The following is a 19,447-nucleotide window of genomic DNA, read 5'->3' on the forward strand; positions in this document are numbered from 1 at the left end:
AAATGGGCACAGTTGTGTTTTAATGAGCAAAAATGGGGGTCTGGCCTACAGTTTGCCTACCTCAGGCCTCAATTTCCACCCGTTATTACAGCAAATTTATCTCTACAATCAGAATTTAGGGGGAAATAATTTTCAATATATTCCTGTGCCAATTATAAATATTTATCATTGCTCACTCTAAACCCAGTTCTTTGCCCCATTTTTGCGATACTGAAGGTAGCTCCCTGATAAGCATCTCACTGGAAACGCGGCAAGTGAAGCTCTATGTATAGGGGAAACTGTAACGACAGTGAGAAAGAGTTTTCTCCTCCTGGTTCCTATGTCCCCTTACTGATTGTTACTGCAGCACCAGCTGGGATACCCCGTGGCCTTTAACTCTCAGAGGCATCTTCCTAACAAGTTCTGTAGCACACTGGAAACTTCTCTAGTGTCTACCCCTTTCAATCAAAGGAGGTCTAAATCTTATCCCGGGGTGTGTGTGTGTGAGGACGCTCCCTCATCTAAATGTGTCCTTTTTTTCTCCTTGTGTTCTTTCTTTCTCAACTCTAGAATTAATGGTTGCTTCCTAAATCAGCAATTCCTGTAATTCCTTAGAGTTCCCCTACTAAGCTCCCATCCAGTACTAGTTACCAACTCCTTATACTAAACTTTCCCTGTTCAAATTACTACGTGGTGTCTCTTATAATTCTAATTAATAATTTAAGACACAAACCATGCAAAATCTATAGCTCTGAAGATAGTTTGACCTTCTCTACTGTGCTAAAAGTTCTCCAAGTTTTAATTAGATATTAATACAAAGTCTAAACTTTCTGTAATTTAAGTATATATTGAATGCAGTTAAAATACTGTTAATATAAGTTACTATAAGCTTAGTTATTACACAATTTTATACACCAACGGTATCTACATATTTCTCAGATATGTATTTTATTAAGTGACAATCAAAGTTATACTAAAAAAGCTGGGAATTCCTAATTTCAGTCTCTTTCTATACCATACCATTCATGTAACAGTAACTGAACCAGACAGGTAAAATGATTTAATGAAAAGAATTTAGTTAAACGGTTCTAGTTGAAGCTCCATCATTTGCTTTAAGTATGACACCAGTGACCCAGTTACAATCTGATTGGTTATAATTCAAGGTATTTAAAAACCTCTGGCTCTAAAATGATATCCTATTTACAGCACTATCAGGGTTAGAAACATTACCCAGGAGAATTTTCTCCAACTTGAGTATTTCATCTTCCTCATATCAAATATATATCCATGATTTCATTTTTATTGCAAGCCACCTACTTAATTAAAACCTCAAGGTAAAAGCAAAACATCAAAAGGCATTGGCAAAGAAAAAATATGTCTGAAATTCACCTTTATTTTCTTCCCTGATCCAAATGAACATACCATTTTTAACAGCATGCTCAAAAGAAGTCTTATGCTCTACGAGATCTTTTTCATATTACTAGATTATTTTGAGAGTCAGTCACAAAACCAGTACAGCATATTTGTGATTTTCAGTGTTCTTAAAATGCAGACTTCTAAGAGATTCTCCTTAGTACTTAAAATTGCAATACAGCCTTTTACAGAATTTTACACATCATATCATTCCATGAACTAAAATCACAACAACACTTAAAAAGCTCTAATGTTTAGCTTTATCTACAATTGCGTTTCTTTCTATCCTCTTAAAACTTTAACAGAACTAGTACCTGGGTAAGTGGGTTAGGAGTAGGCAGAAGTCCACCACCAGGCAGAAGACCTGCCACTGCATTAGCTGGTGCCAACAGAGACAAAGCCTTAGTCTCATCAGGAATAACTCCTGCAGAGAAACATCCTTGCATTAGAATACACCCTCTTGCAAGACAGAAAACACACAAAAACACCCAGAAAATGTCTCCCTGATACACCACCTGAGTTTGTTGAAAGTACTTATGTTCGCTAAAATATAAAGCTTGATTTCTATGATTATTTATCATTAATTTTATGTCAGAATGAAACTTCAATGTGTGAAAATTTGTTTCCTTTTTTCTCTACAAATGGTTAAGTTTCTAGAGTAAAAAAAAAATAGCACAATACACACTACTTTTTTGTTAACACTGCCAAGATTTCATCACCTGTACTCGATTTTTAAGTCATGAACCAAACGTAAGCAAGCACAGTCGGTTCTCCAGGGGTGTGCTCTCAACTTTCAAAAGCTGTTTTATGAACAACGACTCGTGTCGGCTGCTTCACTATAAAGCACACAGAAAAATCAAGATACACAAGACAAAAAAAGTTTGATTTAGGGGTTAATAATATGGTACAGTTACTATGATTTTCTTTTACACCTACCATACAAATTTTGTAAAACTTATGAGAAGAAAAGTATGTAAAAGAAATATTCTGTTGGAATCAAGCGTAGGGCTTTTGCTGATTCATGAAAATGAAAATGAATGCTTCTGAAGGTCTCTGAATACACACAGGATGTGTGTGGGAGTGAGAGAGAGAATAGGTACAACATGGCACATTCCTTACCTGTACAGTAAATGCTTTATGTTCCCACATGTGCCATGCTAACCATACCAAAAAATGTTGCTATATATATAGTGTCAGTTCAAAAACTAACTTAGCTAAACTCCTAAAGCCAAAAACATGTATGTCTGTTTTTAAAGCCTAATCTGTGTATTCAGATAAAATCTAAGGGCCCTAAGACAAATATTTATATAGACAATATAAATTCTATCCAACAGCAAAAGCCCTATACAGATGGATTAATCTGTTAATGTGCCCAAGCCCCCAAAATGAGAGTTCAATAATACAATTAAAACTACATATTTGCAAATACCAGTAGTATTTCTGTAATACATATTAAGAAACTGCATCTCATCATAAAACATACAATATGTACAGGGCACTTAAGAGAAACTGGATAAGCTGCAGAAGAAAACTGTTGGGTGGTATTTTCAGCAGGGCCTGGTATATAGTTCAGGCTGAACCAGGGAAAAGAACTGTAAAACACAACAACAAAAAAGAAAAACCACTGTTAAATAAAGGTAATGGTTCCTTCCACCTATACTGAGAAGTGCCGATAATATAAACAAATGTATACTACACAGCACTGTTATCTTGCTTGTGTCAGAGCTGTCATCAATTTAGATACCAAGAGTTATGGAGGGAGGGGAAGGGAGAAGATCATTTAGATATAGGGCATTAAGACATCAATATTAACAAACCTACAGAGATTATGGGATAATCTTGCATGCAAAATTATGTATCAAGAGGATAATATTAAATATCAACATCTTACTCAAATTAGTGCATTTGCAACATTTCTGCCAAACTAAAATCCTCTTGAATTTATTGAGACACCTGATAGAAGATCTGCATTCATTAAAAAAAAGTCATGCATCTGATCCTCTGATTAAAAAAAAAGACTATTTAAAAATAAAACTACAATTTAAAAATAGCAATGAGGCCCCTCACCAGTTAATTTTCATGCGTCAAGAGTATTTTTTTTACTGCTGCTTTGATAGAACCATGAAATACTGCATGAATGTGTAGAAATGAAAGAAAAAGAAACAGACAAAAGAAACAAACATTAACCAAGGAACCTAAATACCCCCAAATCCATTACTATTAAAGAGTTCCTTCCAAATCCAGGTTATCTCAGTTTTACCAATTAGGACTATTCCTTACTATAGACAACTTTGTGTCTACTGTTTTAAAACATGACCAAGAACCAATACCAAAGTTAAGAGCTAAAACTAGGGAGAATGGTGACAAAGGGATTCAGTACATCAGTTATTTAGTAGAAATAACATTAATACAGCATACCATATCATTAAATACATCAAAAACAGATTCCAGAACTAAATATTTCAGCACTTCTACATACACTCCTAAAATTTCACTTTTGAAACAGATCCAGAAAAATTACCATGGTCTAAAAATATTTATGAAAGTTAATTATATGATATACTGTATTATGTTCAGGGCTTGGGAACTATGATACAATACTTAGCCAGTAAGAGTTCTTTAAATTTAAAGGCTATTGTTCTGCACATTTACTCACATGATTTGAACCTTGTTCTAAAAACTATCATCTATATTTTACTTATCCTAAATTTAAATTCTGTATATTTTCTCTTGGTGGTAAGTCTTATCCTACAACAGGAACACTGATATAAAAGGAACTGCTTAATCAAAACATACTAAATCAAATGTTTATTAGCATATATATTTTAAAACCTTAAAATTGGGTTTACACACTTTAATATCATAGATATACGTACTATTATATAGCATGCCTTTAACCCATCTATGAATGCAACTTAATTTCTTTAGAAAACCACAGAGGCAATTTTTCTACGTTTTAAGGACTAGACATTTCACAACTCTTACAAGGTATGGTGTAAATGTTCACATAGTACTCAAAGATCTGATATAGCATCTATTGTTAACAATATCAAGATTCTACTTCCACTGACCAGTACATTAAGGGGAAAGCATTTAAGTCCTGGTCAGAATTCAATGCTGCAAATTAACTTAAAATCCAGTAATTATTTACTTAATTAAAACCCAGTAATTTTATCCTATTTCAGTTATTTCTTTGACCAAAATTATAGTTACCAGAAAGCAAATAAAGTAGCAGTACACTGGGAACAAACTAATGATAAAATATGGCTTATAAAATTTTACAAAACGGAATTAAAATAGTTGTCTTGTCACAGTGGCTTTTTTAGATCCGAAAACCCTGCTCATTATTTCTGTCAAATTACTTTAACAGCCTAAAATGTAAAAAGAGAGAAAATGTAGTTAACAAAAGGTTACACCAGGAAAACACTTGGGGAACTTGAGTGCTTGCTGGCCTTTAGTTAATGTCTAGAATCCCCTGTAGCTGCAGAGGACCCAGTTTTTCAGTCATCTGGAAGAGTTTTGCATTTGCCTTCTCCACTACAAAAATCACACACACAAATAACAGAGAGAAGAATTTATTATTTAGAGATATTCTAGAAAATATAGCAAGAATGAACAAGAAAATCTGGCAATAATAAAAACAAAACACCCAGTGCCCATCTGGCACCTAAGCTACAGGAAATCTTGAACTTTCATACAAACCGAAATCATTGTAACCCTTGGTATACTGGAATTCAATGTGGGATTTTTTTTTAAAGTTATCAGTGGGAGGAAGCACTATAAGGAAATAAAACCTAGTCATTTATTAAATATAGAAATAACATCATGCATTTATTTGAAGGCTCCTGAGTAAAATGTACATGGAATAAATAATTCATCTTCTGGACTTTTTCATAAAACTCGATGTTAAATTAACTAAGTAAATATATCTTAAGGAATTATAATCAGGAATACAATTTTAAAGAACTTAAAAAAATTTAAAAGAATGCAAAGGTTAAATATCTTATAAAAACAGTTCTGATTTCTAATTTTTAGAATTAAAGAAAAATCTGCAAGTAAAAACATGGACCACAGTATAACAAGGGTTTCAAAATGTTAATAGCTTAGCTTTTTAACATGCTACTAACGCTCACTCTAAAACTATACTGAGGTAGATGGTCATCAGAGGATGCCCACATAGATCGTTAAACAAAGCACAAACCTTCTGCATATGGTACGACTATCAATGCTCTGTCAACGAATACAGTGTTTGTCAGATGCTGTGCCACAACTGCTGAGTCCGGGTCATGGAACTTAACAAAGCAGACTCGGGATGTGACTGGCAAAGGTGAATCACTGAAAAATAAACAAATAACATAAAAGTAGAGAAAAATAATATCAGCTAAAACATACATTATGATTCATAAACCCACACTTGCATTTCAAAAGCAAAATAGGCAGATAAAAATAGTAACTGCACATTACTTTAGTTAACTGCAAAAAATGATATTACAAATAAAGTACTGCCCACTAAGCTCATGTAGCAAGTTGCATGTAGACAATCCCTGTTTAATTTTGCAGTATAACATGTCAAAATCAGTTTGAAACCTAAGTTTCAGAGTTCGAGCAAACCAAAAGTGAAGTGTCAACTTTTAAAAAATAATATCAAAACCAGTTGTTTTAAAATAACGGTTAACAAGTAGTCTTGGCTTAGAAAACTTTTTAGAGTAAAAAACATAAAGAATTTGCCAATTAAGGAAACAAAAAAAAATTTGACAATGGAATTTTCTTTTTTTTTTTTTTTTTTTTTCATTTTTCTGAAGCTGGAAACAGGGAGAGACAGTCAGACAGACTCCCGCATGTGCCCGACCGGGATCCACCCGGCACGCCCACCAGGGGCGACGCTCTGCCCACCAGGGGGCGATGCTCTGCCCATCCTGGGCGTCGCCATGTTGCGACCAGAGCCACTCTAGCACCTGGGGCAGAGGCCACAGAGCCATCCCCAGCGCCCGGGCCATCTTTGCTCCAATGGAGCCTTGGCTGCGGGAGGGGAAGAGAGAGACAGAGAGGAAAGCGCGGCGGAGGGGTGGAGAAGCAAATGGGCGCTTCTCCTGTGTGCCCTGGCCGGGAATCGAACCCGGGTCCTCCGCACGCTAGGCCGACGCTCTACCGCTGAGCCAACCGGCCAGGGTGGAATTTTCTTTATTTGTCGACTAAATATACATAAATACCCATTCCTCTTTCACCTACAGCATCAGAAAAAAATTTAAACACACATGGGAACATTATTCCACCCCCTAGTATTATTATGCAAAATTTTTAATAAGCAAAAGGAGTCACTTCCCTCAGCAATTTCCTTCTGAGATAAAACAAAAGCAAGTGCTGAAGTACAAGCTATGGCAGCCTGTAAGATAAGATACATTAGAAAGGGACTTTTTAAAATATAAGACGGTTCAAATTTTTTGCCATAAAACTTTCTGCGAAAGATTAAAGGTAGGAGCTGCTCCATAATCCCAAACCAAGTTATTTTAAAAACAATTCCCTAAGGCAGTAATAATGACACCATCCCTGGTTATTATACATTACAATCATCTGTGGGAAGAAAAATATCCTGGCTCTCTATGCCAAAGCAATTAATTAAAGATCTCTGATGAATAAAGTACTGAGTGCTTCTTCCTTCTTTATTTTAATCCTGACAATTTTTATATGCACTCAGGGTAAAGAGCCTCTGATTTATTACGATAATCCCATTATATCTTAAGACTCAATAATGAAAAGGAATATCCTGTTTGTTGTATCCTTGGAACCTTATTCGAGACCTACTGTCAGCCTTTCTAATAAACTTTTCAGATGTAAGTAAAAATGTATTTATATCATATGTGATTACGCTAGGTATTTTTCAGAAATATTTATTAAAAATGACCTTTTTTTACTAATTTGTGCATTAAAAGAAAAATATAAAGTTATTAGTTACAAGAAGGACTAACCTAAATATATAAAACCTGAGAAGTCAAACCCAGTAGAATTAACAAGTTTACCTAAAGACATCACTCTTAGATTCCAAGCACAGATTCTAATCTAGGTTCAAAGCAAAGTTGACAACATAGTGACACATAAATTTAAGCCACCTTGTTATATAAATTTACTGCTAAATGTTTTTGAAAGGAAACTGGTTTTAAATGTAGAAATGTTTTTTTTAATGTGAAGAATTACTGGTCAAAAATTTAACAATGTTGCAGTAGTGGAAAGAATTCAATTCCAGTAGTTTTAGTACTAAAGCTATATAGCACATTGTACTTCTTTTCTGACATTCATATTTTAACCACTAAATTAAAAAGCTCTTTAAATGCTCATTTTATATTCTTAACACTTAACATAATGATTTGGAAAGTAGTAGGCACTTAAACTTTTTTCGTTTTCTTTTTTTGTCACAAAGAGAGAGAGGGCCAGATAGGGACCAACAGACAGGAAGGGACAGAGATGAGAAGCAGCAATTCTTTGTTGAGTCACCTTAGTTGTTCATTGCTTTCTCATTTGTACCTTGACCTGGAGGCTACAGCAGACCAAGTGACCCTTTGCTCAAACCAGCGACCTTGGATTCAAGCTGGTGAGCTGTGCTCAACCAGATGAACCCATGCTCAGGCCAGTGACCTCGGGGTTTGGAACCTGGGTCCTCTGTGTCTCAGTTCAATGCTTTATCCACTGTGCCACTGCCTGATCAGGTGGCACTTAAAATTTCTTAAAAAGTGACACTGTGTAGTCATCTGACTAAAAGAAAAAAAGTTTCTATCAAGTATTAGTCAGGTATCATGTTCTTAAAGAACATAAACATTATAAACAGGTATGTAAAAATAAATTAGAAAGTATTGCCTACATGATCACAATGTATTTCCATTTACTTAGCAATCCTAAAATGATTAATTTTTCCCTTACCCACTCATTATAGGAATGCTACCATTACTTGGGCTATTTCAAACCTGCAAATGGTGGTGAGGTAAAATAGGAATAATTTAAATACCATGAAAAGACAGTAACAGTAAGACAACTCAGAACCACAAATAATCCATCTCTTCCCACTTCAAACGGTCTAATTTAAAACCACTGCTATTTGGCCCCACAATTATATTACTACCATTTCTCAGTTAAATTTATTAAGAAACACGTTAATATAAGATAGAAAATGGATGCATGAATTTAATATTCACACCCTAGTATTCTGAGCAAGTACCACTCCTTATTATAAATACAAACAAAGCAGGGCAGTGAAAAGAACTAAGAAACAAGATAGGAAAAAGTGGGCTGGCTCTGTATGATGCTTTTGTCCTGTACCTTAAGTGGTGGTATTGTGTCTAATGTTTCAAGTGTCCTCTAAGACTGAGAATCTTCTGGTATGCATATAGAAATCTAGATTTCTTTTCCACCTCAAGCCCACTGAGTCTCAGACTCCCTTTTAAAAGAGGGCTCTAATTCTTAACGAAATCCCTAGTTGGTATTTGTGCCCATTAAAGTTTAAGAACTTCTGGTTTAGGCCATTGATACTACACTTTCAACTTCCACCTTCATACTGCGCTAATCAGTTCTGAGCAGAGAACTTTCAGCTTATAAACAAAGGCATCTCCTAAGTCCCCCCCAAATAGAAAGTATGTAGGCCCTGGCAGGTGGTCTCAGTGGTAGAGCATCAGCCCAGCGTGTGGATGTCCCAGGTTTGATTCCTGGTCAGGCCACACAGGAGAAGTGACCATCTGCTTCTCCTCCAGTTCTCCTCTCTCTCTCTCTCTCTCTCTCTCTCTCTCTCTCTCTCTCTCTCTCTCCCCCCTTCCTGCAGCCATGGCTCAGTTGGAGCAAGTTGGTCCCAGGCACTGAGGATGGCTCCATGGCCCCACCTCAGGCACTAAGAGCTCGGTTGCTGATCAACAGAGCCAATACCCTAGAGGGCAGAGTATCGCCCCCTGGTGGGCTTACTGCCCTCCCATCATGTTGGGGGGTGCACATGCCAGGGTCTGTCACTCTGCCTCCCCTCCTCTCACTGAATTAGTAACAAACAAAAAACAAATAAACAAAAAAGAAATAGAAAATGTGACAAAGGTACTATTCACCTGAAAACTTGATCCTGTTGACACTGACTTCACATGCCCTCTCCCTCACTATGTCCTTACTTAGTTCTATGAAAATACAGTAAAAGGCTACATATATTTTTAAATGCCTTTTTAAAGGTAAACTAAGGTCTCTCCCTTACCTAACTATATATATACTAAGTTACTTATATGATGATTAAAGTATCTATCTTTGGCCATTGAAACAGTATTATTTAAATAATGAATTTAAGTTTATCTGCATTGTTACAGTAGTAACCTTTGTTACTGCATAACTCTGACATATGCTTTACTGGGGATCATCAACACTCCAGTCATATTTTCCATTATAAAATCCCACTAAAACCCAACATTTGAAGAATAGCTACTAAGTGTAACTAACAGTGATTCCACTCACAAGTTGCGGGGCTAAATCAAGAAAATCATTATCAAGTGATAAAGGACAATCACAACATCAGAATTGTAATTGGTCTGATACTGGTACAGTGGCTTGGGCATAAAAAATAATCTAAATGAATTTCAGTTCACTCATTTTGTAAAACAGGGTAAAACACATTCTCCCTCTGGATTTTTAAGGGCTGAGTAAGATAAAATAGGAAACCATTTAGCATTAATAGACACTCAACCCCTGTTGAATTTCCAGCATGCATTTTAGAAACTAACCTTTTTTCTTTAAAAAAATAAAATGGGAAGGACAGTGACAAATACTTTCAATGGCTGTAGGGCTATCATACTGAGAGGAGAGGGTTAGAATATTGTTGTGAAGACAATTTTATCATTGAATGAAATTACAGGCTAGCAATTTTTGGCTTAAAAAGAACCAAGAAATAGCTGGATTTAATAATGAAATGGGGAGAAACCTTGAGAAGATTGCCACTGTAATGTTTGGCATGATCCAGATTCCATGATTCCCTCCCTCCCAAACAGGGAGCTCAGTAATACATGTAAAATGTCACCCCTCACCCCATGATATTTATGATTCCAAGGGCCTCATTTTCTAGAAGAGGGAGAAAGTTAAGCTTAACCTGTTAATGCTTGGTGCTATAGAGAAAAACAATAGTTAAATTGAAGAGAGAAGACAGGGAGAGGGAGCAGAGATGCTCTATTTTTATGTAACAGAGGCTGATCAGGGAACAATTCTCTGATTAGGTGACATCTGAGCAACAAAAGGAAATAGACACGTTATGCTGTATCTAGGAGAAAAGAATTCCAGGTGGATATGAATGCCTTTGGGCGGAAAAACACACACCCTAAAAAAAGAAAAAAAAAAAAACCCAATAATGATAAATCAATCAATCAAGTGTCAAATGTGTTTACAATGAAATAATTCATTATTTCATGTAATCTGAGCCATTCAATCTTATTCTGAGTAAGAGCAAAGTTTTGAAATGATGAACCCTTTTGGACAACAAGGACTTCATAGCACATTATCAGAAGCGATACTGTTGGAACTTAGCAAGCTTAAGGAAATTGTCAAATAAGTATATATTTCCAAATTAGGAACATCAGATCAGCAACAAAAGGAACCTGTCTTGTTAGCTCAGTTGGTTAGAGCATAATCCCAATACACCAACCACCTCTGGTCAGAGCACATACAAGAATTAACCAATAAAGGCATAAATAAGTGGAATAACAAATTGATGTGTCTTTCTCTCCCCTCCCCCCTCTCTTAAAATCAATTAAAAATAATGAAATATAAAAGATTAGCAACACAAGTAGACATCTACACAAGTACTATTCAATTTGAGAAGGTCACTAAGGTAATGTAACATTCACTATATTGTAACTTTGTACATTTTTAGGAGAGAAAACAGTCTTTCTGTGGGATCCTATATATATGATGGAGTCAAAGAGCAAAAACGTGTCAATATATAACTCCTCCTTCCAATACAGGGAAAAGTCCTCTTAATATGTACAATACTCCTGATCATGTTATCTAGTGCACATCAGCTATCCCAATTGTGATGGAACTACTTACTCCTTTGATTATAAGCAAAAAAGCTATGATGGTCCATCATAACTCCCTTTCATAAACTGATCATGCAATGGATAGAGGATGAACCAGAAAACTGCCTACACCTCCCTATGTTATCTTTCCAATACATGAATCATAAAAAGGACATCTTCAAAATAAAACACTTCAAGGTCAGCAAGCATAACAAAATTCTTAATAACCCATGGGACTGGAAAGAATTAGTTGTAAATAAATTTAGTATCTCCAATACTTTGAATAACAATGTAATTACAACAATCAAATTTAGTTTATTAATTTTACTAACAACTTAATAAGCGTATGTTGGGAGAAAACTATGTAACAGGAAAGCATCTATTTCTTTATGTTTATATTATGAAAACTCTTTGTCCTTCACTAAAACAAATCAAATTTCCATTCAAAATAATTAAAACTACATCTTCCCAGAACTGCATGATTCTTGCAAATAATTCTAAAACCTCTCTCAGAATGTACATTCCCCTAAAAATTAATCAGCACAACCATTTGAAAACACTAAGAATCAACAGAAAATATTTTAAACAAAGTGATGAAATAGGTAATAACAAATACCAAAGTATGACCAACTTCTATTAATTATTTTGGTGTACAAATGTACAGAGCAATGATTACATCCACCAAAACAGTTGATTGCTATTTCCTGTTTAGTATTTAAGTGACATCATAAAAGTGGGATGGGGGAATATCCTGATAGTAACATCTGAATTTGCCCTCTTCCAAAAGAGCAAATGGCTTTTATTTCTAAAGACTGTTCTATTATTTACATCTAACCTCATAGCTTCTTTAAAATTATTTTTTCTTTAAAAGTATTAAATCCACTCATTTAGTACTTTTGCGATTAAAATAATAAATGTGAGACAACAGTATATAAACAAAAAACCAGACACTCTAAATTAGTACAATTGTAAAATATTCTAAGTGTATAATTATTTTTTAAAAAATTCTAGTTTTCAGCCATAACCCTTTTTTTTTTATTAAAAGCAAATACTCAGGTTCACTGAATTCAGTCTGACAAAAGAGTATTACTAATTCTGCATTCACTAGGCCAGAATCACGGAACAGCAATACTTAGCAATAAGTGAACCACCACCTACAAAGCTCAATAAAAATTTACATAGGAATGAACAATTTTGTTGCTTTCCAAAGAGCTCTAAGAAACAACTGGCTTAAAAAAAATTAAAGCACATAAAATGCAGTTATCTTGTTTTAATTGCCCAAAGAACAACGACGCTGGCACAATTTAACGGGGGGAAGAGCCTGAGGTTAAGAGCCAGAATCTCCTAGTCCTCTCATACGCTTGCCCCTCTTTGCATTTTTAGTAGGAAACTATGCAGATTCCTTCATGAGCAAACACAACAGCCGCCTGAACTAGAGCACCTGGTCCGGGACAGCGTCGGGCAGGCCCAGGAAATGGTGCGGTTAGGCCCGGCCTGGGGAGGAGTTAGCAAAAGCGGCGATGGTGGACGGTACTCACTCCGGCGGGAAGAGGCGCAGTTCGTCGATCTTGCCTAGGAAACCGAAGAGGGTCCGCATCTGCTCAGAGCTAGCGCTCGGGGAGACATTAGTCACCTGGATTACCTCGGTGCCGCCGCCTCCGCCGCCGCCGCCGCCCGGCCCGCCGCTGGGGCCCGGGCCCGCAGTGCTGGGGACGACGGTAGTGTTGCTCATGGCGCTGCTCGCGTTCTCGCTCCTGCTTTAACACATTAAACACACAACAAACAGTGAGAGGGAGGGGAAAGAGGAACCGGTTCGCCGAGAAGACAGGACGGTGTCCGCTGTTACGGCTTCTGCTGCTGCCTCCGCCGCTCTTTCTCCGCCCCGCCGCTCGTGGGAGAGTTGGGGGGGGGGGGAGAGCGCGCGAGTTCGAGACCACGAGAAAACAAACGGCCACCCCCACTTCGCCTCCAACCACCTCGATTGCGGCCCCAGCTCCCACAATGCCTCGCGTCACCATCGGCTCCGCCCCGCGCAGGCCCAGCAAGCCTCGCCCAAGGCTGGGCAACGCGAGAGGCACCCGGTCTACTGATAGACGTCAACACTTTAACGACCAATCTTTCTTTTCTTTTTTTAAAGAGAAGTGGAAGGCATTAATTTTTCTTTAAAGCAATATTTACTCCCTAGAAAAAAAAAAAAGCCCACTTTAGTGACTACTCCTAAAAATATGCTCACGGTATTTCTTTACATACACAATCTACTACAGATATGTGTAGTTACTAATGAAATTTCCACACTAGTTACCAAGGTTTTCTTCTCCAAAAGTATAAAATTTTCTGAGTCTTTACATATATTTTGGTAACATTACATTAGGTTATAATTTGCTTTGTTGCTAAACTTTCAAAAATATTTTAATATGACACTAATGCTTTATTAGCTAACTTTATTTAACAACTGGACTAATTAAAAAGCACACTGTGCCCGGACTATGGTGGCCCGGTGGTAGAGTGTATACCTAGAATGCTGAGGCCCCTGTTGGAAATCTTGGGCTTGCCAGTCAAGGCACATATGACAAGCAACCAATGATCGACTAAAGTGAGGCAACTATGAGTTGATATATCTAGCTACCCCCACAGGCCCTCTCTCTGTAAAGTCAAATCTTTGAAAAAATAAAAGCACATTATACAGTATCTAAATGTATTAAAGTATAAGATCTGAACTACAGAAAACTTGCTTTACATGCATATTCTTGCTTAAATTTTTAAAAACCTTGACTATAAAAAGATTCTTGCCTAATTTTTCAAGTTTATCTAAACTAGTGTTTTACTTTCATCTAGTTTTATTCAATGAGTTGCAATATCCCAAACCTGATAAAACCTTTCATTTCAGCATCTTAATACAAGTTATTAATGACATCTGTCATTTAACTGCAGCGCCTTCCCTCACTGATACAATTTCTGCAAGCAGTTAGGGCTTCCTTTTCTCTGCTTAACAACAAAGAATATATATTTGTTACAGTCACATGCGTTCCCCCCTCTCCTGCAAAGCTGTGAATTTTCTAGGTCAGTTGAGGACTTAGCACAATGTCTGTCACATAATCCATGCCCAATAAATGTTGAATACGTGCATAAATATGTCTTAATAAAAAGCCATTTATTCTATGACAACTGTTAAAATAACTTACTTGATCCCGGATATTTTTGGAGATTAAAACCTGAGACTTTATAAAATATTTTCATTTAGGCCCTGGCCGGTTGGCTCAGTGGCAGAGCGTCTGCCTGGCGTGCGGGAGTCCTGGGTTCGATTCCCGGCCAGGGCACACAGGAGAAGCGCCCATCTGCTTCTCCACCCCTCCCCCTCTCCTTCCTCTCTGTCTCTCTCTTCCCCTCCCGCAGCCAAGGCTCCACTGGAGCAAAGTTGGCCCAGGCGCTGAGGATGGCTCTATGGCCTCTGCCTCAGGCGCTAGAATGGCTCTGGTTGCAAAAGAGCAATGTCCCAAATGAGCAGAGCAGCGCCCCCTGGTGGGCATGCCAGGTGGACCCCGGTCGGGCGCATGCGGGAGTCTGACTGCCTCTCGTTTCCAACTTCAGAAAAATGCAAAAAAAAAAAAAAAGAATGTTTTCATTTAGTAAACACCTGTATGGAACAATGCAGTCAAGAGTATAATTAGTGAGGGATTAGAACAGGAAGTTATTGAGAATTGATGTAGGGCCGACTGGCCAGTTTAATGGCAAAGTCACTTCTCTTAGCTCTTACAAAAAGAGGAATGGGTTGGTGAATTATTAAATAGTCATGGATTGCATGTTTTAAAAATTTTTATGGCATAATCACTGCCCTAGAAAATAGGACCTGCTAAAGCCTCAGAAGAAAATCCCCTACCTCCTGGCCAAGCATGCTATTTCCACACTGCCTCTTCTAATGGTCTAAAACTCACTCTTGCCCAAAACCCCCTGGGAAGAGTGCCAAGTTCAATATCCAGTTGGAGTGCCTCTTTTTTTGTATGTGTGACAGAGACAGGGAGAGGGACAGATAGGAACAGACAGGAAGGGAGAGAGATGAGAACTATCAATTCTATGTTGCGGCACCTTAGTTGTTCATTGATTTCTTTCTCGTATGTGCCTTGACCGGGGAGGGGGGGAGCGCTACAGCAGACTGAGTGACCCCTTGCTAAAGCTGGCAACCTAAAGGTTTTGAACCTGGGTCCTTCACATCCCTGTCCGACGCTCTATCCACTGTGCCACCGCCTGGTCAGGCTGGAGTGCCTCTTATGTGCCAAGTATGCTACAATGTCCTATGCTAAAAGGACAAATAACATAAGGGCGAGGTTCATGAATTTTTTAAAAATGTTAACATTTTTATTCTCTGTGGTAGACACACAATCTTTGATATTATCCTACACTTTTCTGTATGCTTGACATATTTTATAATTAAAATTACACATTCAAGCCAAAGCAAAAGATAGTCCTGTGATAAAATCTTTTAAAGAATCTGAAGTCAGTTTCTGTATAATAACTTATCGAACATAGATAGATGATGTCACCATATGAAGAAACAAAGTGGAAAAATTCTTACTCTAATATGGAGTATTTTTTTTTTTAATTTTATTTATTCATTTTAGAGAGGAGAGAGAAAGGGAGAGAGGGAGACAGAGAAGGAGAGAGAGAGGTGAGAGAGACAGAGAGAGAACGTGGGGAGGAGCTGGAAGCATCAACTCCCATATGTGCCTTGACCAGGCAAGCCCAGGGTTTCGAACCGGCGACCTCAGCATTTCCAGGTCGACGCTTTATCCACTGCGCCACCACAGGTCAGGCCTATGGAGTATTTTTAAAATATTTTATTTCAAATCATCAAGCAGCTAGAAAAAGACACTGAACTCAGAGCCATAAGGCTGGCTTAAAATACTACCCCGTCATTTATTAAGCATGATTTGAGGAAATTTCACTTCACTTCTAAGAACCTACTTTAGTCAGGAACTGACTGAGGAGCAGAATCATAATTCTGAAAACCCTCCAAGTCTAATAAACAGATTAAATAATTAACTACAATTATTGTCTGTTTCCCATAGACATGAAATAGTTAAAAGAAAGTAAATATTTCAAAGCAAAAAAAATATAACAATCTATACTAGTTTTAAATCACTTCAGTTTTTTTAGGCTTCAAATTAAGCAAGACTATAAGAAGTACAGAATCTGGAGATAGCATTTTTAACTCCAATATCATAAAAGGTTTATCAAAGACCTGCAATTGATTTTCAAATATTATGCACCTACTGTGGTCTAGGATTTTTGCTAGTTATTGGATATAGCAGAGAAAAAGAACAGGCGGTGTCCTTGACCTCATGAAACTTCAGGTCTAGTATGAGAAACTTTCAATAAACAAATTGTAAGGGATCCTTACAAAGATGTAAGGGAGTAATGTGCCATGATGAAAATAAACCAGGATAGGAGATGGGGAGGTGGTATTACTTGAGTTATTTGAATTTCTGGGAGAACAATCTAAGCAGATGAAACATCAAGCTAGAAAGGTCCTACAGATAAGAACAAGTTTGAATAAGTAGGAAGACCATTCTTTTTTTTTTTTTTTTTACTTTTTTATTAATTTTTAGAGAGGAGTGCGAGTGAGAGAGAGAGAGAGCGAGAGAGAAGGGGGAGGGAGGAGCAAGAAGCATCAACTCCCATATGTGCCTTGACCAGGCAAGCCCAAGGTTTTGAACCGGTGACCTCAGCATTCCAGGTCGAGGCTTTATCCACTGCACCACCACAGGTCAGGGGAAGACCATTCTTTCTGAATAAATGCTTTCTAGTTTATATAAGAGAGACCTACATGGTGATTCTGTCAATATCATGTGAAAGATGTATATATACAGAGGAGAGTCACAGTTCATCTTTGGAAATGGGTTAGGGAAGACTTACAGTTATAATTGAATAATAAATATATATTACCAGGGTTAATGCTACTTCTAATCCAAAGCAAAAAGTGTTCTGTCATTTTGGCCTATATAGTCATATTTGGTTTCTATATGCATATTATAGTTCATAATTTCTGATAGGCTTTTGAAATACAAAAAATAATTTACAGGCTACCCATAATGGGCCCCTAATGCTCACAGGTAGGGAACCTCCCAGCACACTATTAAGAATAATTTAAATTGGTTATTGGCAAGAAAGTCTGTCAAAGAATATTAGAAAATAGTGGTTTAAAAATCCTCAAAGACAATACCAGTCCTCGGTCATAATAAACAATCTTTGCCTGACAAGGTGGTGGCACAGTGGGCAGAGCGTTGACGTGGGGCACTGAGGATTCAGCTTCGAATCCCCAAGATCACCAGTTTGAGCACATGGGCTCACCAGCTTGAGCATGGGGTCACTGGCTTGAGCATGGGATCACAGATATGACCCCATGGTCACTGGCTCAGCTGGAGCCTTCTCCCACCCCCACCCGCGCTCCGCCCCACCATCAAGGCACGTATGAGAAAGCAATCAATGAACAACTAAAGTGCTGCAATTATGAATTGATGTTAATTATCTGTCTCCCTTTCTGTCTGTTTGTCCCTGTCTGTCCCTCTCTTTCTCTCTTGCTAGAACAAATCAAAAAAGATTTCGTTTTCTCAATCTCAAGTTTCTAAAAATCAAATTTATAAAAGAATGAACTACATAGACCCTTTCATTACATCCCTCACAAAAAGTAACTCAAAATGGATTAAGGACCTGAAAGCACAAAACTCCTTCCTAGAAGAGAACACAGGAAAAGTGACCTTTGAAATCGGGTTTGGCAATATATATATTTTTTATTTATTCATTTTAGAGAGGAGAGGGAGAGACAGAGAGAGAGAGAGAGAGAGAGAGAGACAGAGAGAGAGGGGAGAGACAGAGAGAGAGAAGGGGGGGAGGAGCTGGAAGCATCAATTCCCATATGTGCCTTGACCAGGCAAGCCCAGGGTTTTGAACCAGCGACCTCAGCATTTCCAGGTCGACGCTTTATCCACTGCGCCACCACAGGTCAGGCAATAATTTTTTTGATGAGACATTCAAAGCACAAACAATTAAATAAAAAACAAGTGGAATAACATCAAACTAAGAAGCTTCTCCACAGAAAAGAAAACCTTCAACAAAATAAAAAGACAACCTATGGAATGGGAAAGATATTTGCAAACCATATATCTATCTGAAAATGTATAGAGATGTCATATAACTCAACAGGGAAAAACAAATAATCCAATTAAAAATGGGCAAAGGCCCCGAATAGACATTTGTCAAAAGAAGCTACCTGAATGGCCAATAGGTACACAAATAGATGCTCAGCATCCCTATCTTTACAGAGATGCAAATCAAAACCACATGATATATCACCTCACGCCTGTTAAAATGACAAGCGTTAAAAAGACAAGAGATGGCCCTGGTCAGGTACCTTGGTTAGTGTCGTCATGATATGGCAAGGTTGCAGAGTTGATCCCCAGTCAGTGCACACACAAGAATCAACCAACAAATACACAGTAAGTGGAAAAACAAATCAATCTCTCTCTACCCCCCTTCCTCTCTCACTAAAATCAATACATAAAATTTTTTAAGAAGACAAGAGATCATAAATGCTAGGAGAATGTGGAGAAAGAGTAACATGTACTACTGGTGGGTTTGTACATTGGTAAACACTATGGAAAACAATATGTAGGCCTGACCAGGTGGTGGAGCAGTGGATAAAGCATCGGGGGATGCAGAGGACCCAGGTTCGAGACCCCAAGGTCACCAGCTTGAGCGCGGGCTCATTTGGCTTGAGCAAAAAGCTCACCAGCTTGGACCCAAGGTCGCTGGCTTGAGCAAGGGGTTACTTGGTCTGCTGAAGGCCCACGGTCAAGGTACATATGAGAAAGCAATCAATGAACTAAGGTGTTGCAACAAAAAACTGATGATTGATGCTTCTCACCTCTCTCCGTTCCTGTCTGTTGATCCCTATCTATCCCTCTCTCTGACTGTCTCTCTCTCTCTGTCCCTGTTAAAAAAAAGGAAAAAAAAAAAAAAAAGAAAACAATATGTAGGTTCCT

General features: G+C 37.7%; 1 protein-coding gene across 6 annotated transcripts in view; it reads right to left on the minus strand.

The window, feature by feature from the left end:
- SRSF11 (serine and arginine rich splicing factor 11) overlaps positions 1–19,447 on the minus strand; it is a 49,726-nt gene that overhangs the window by 20,893 nt on the left and 9,386 nt on the right. For 2 of the 6 annotated variants that reach the window (XM_066268906.1, XM_066268905.1), the window contains exons 2-4: positions 12,950–13,168; positions 5,594–5,727; positions 1,707–1,816 (exon numbers count right to left, since the gene is read on the minus strand). In XM_066268906.1, the coding sequence (XP_066125003.1) occupies positions 1,707–1,816; positions 5,594–5,727; positions 12,950–13,143 (438 nt within the window). In that variant the 5' untranslated portion in view covers positions 13,144–13,168. The other 4 variants (XM_066268904.1, XM_066268903.1, XM_066268902.1 and 1 more) reach the window with 3 other exon arrangements.

This window comes from Saccopteryx bilineata, chromosome 3 (assembly GCF_036850765.1).
Source record: "Saccopteryx bilineata isolate mSacBil1 chromosome 3, mSacBil1_pri_phased_curated, whole genome shotgun sequence".
Lineage (NCBI taxonomy): Eukaryota > Metazoa > Chordata > Mammalia > Chiroptera > Emballonuridae > Saccopteryx > Saccopteryx bilineata.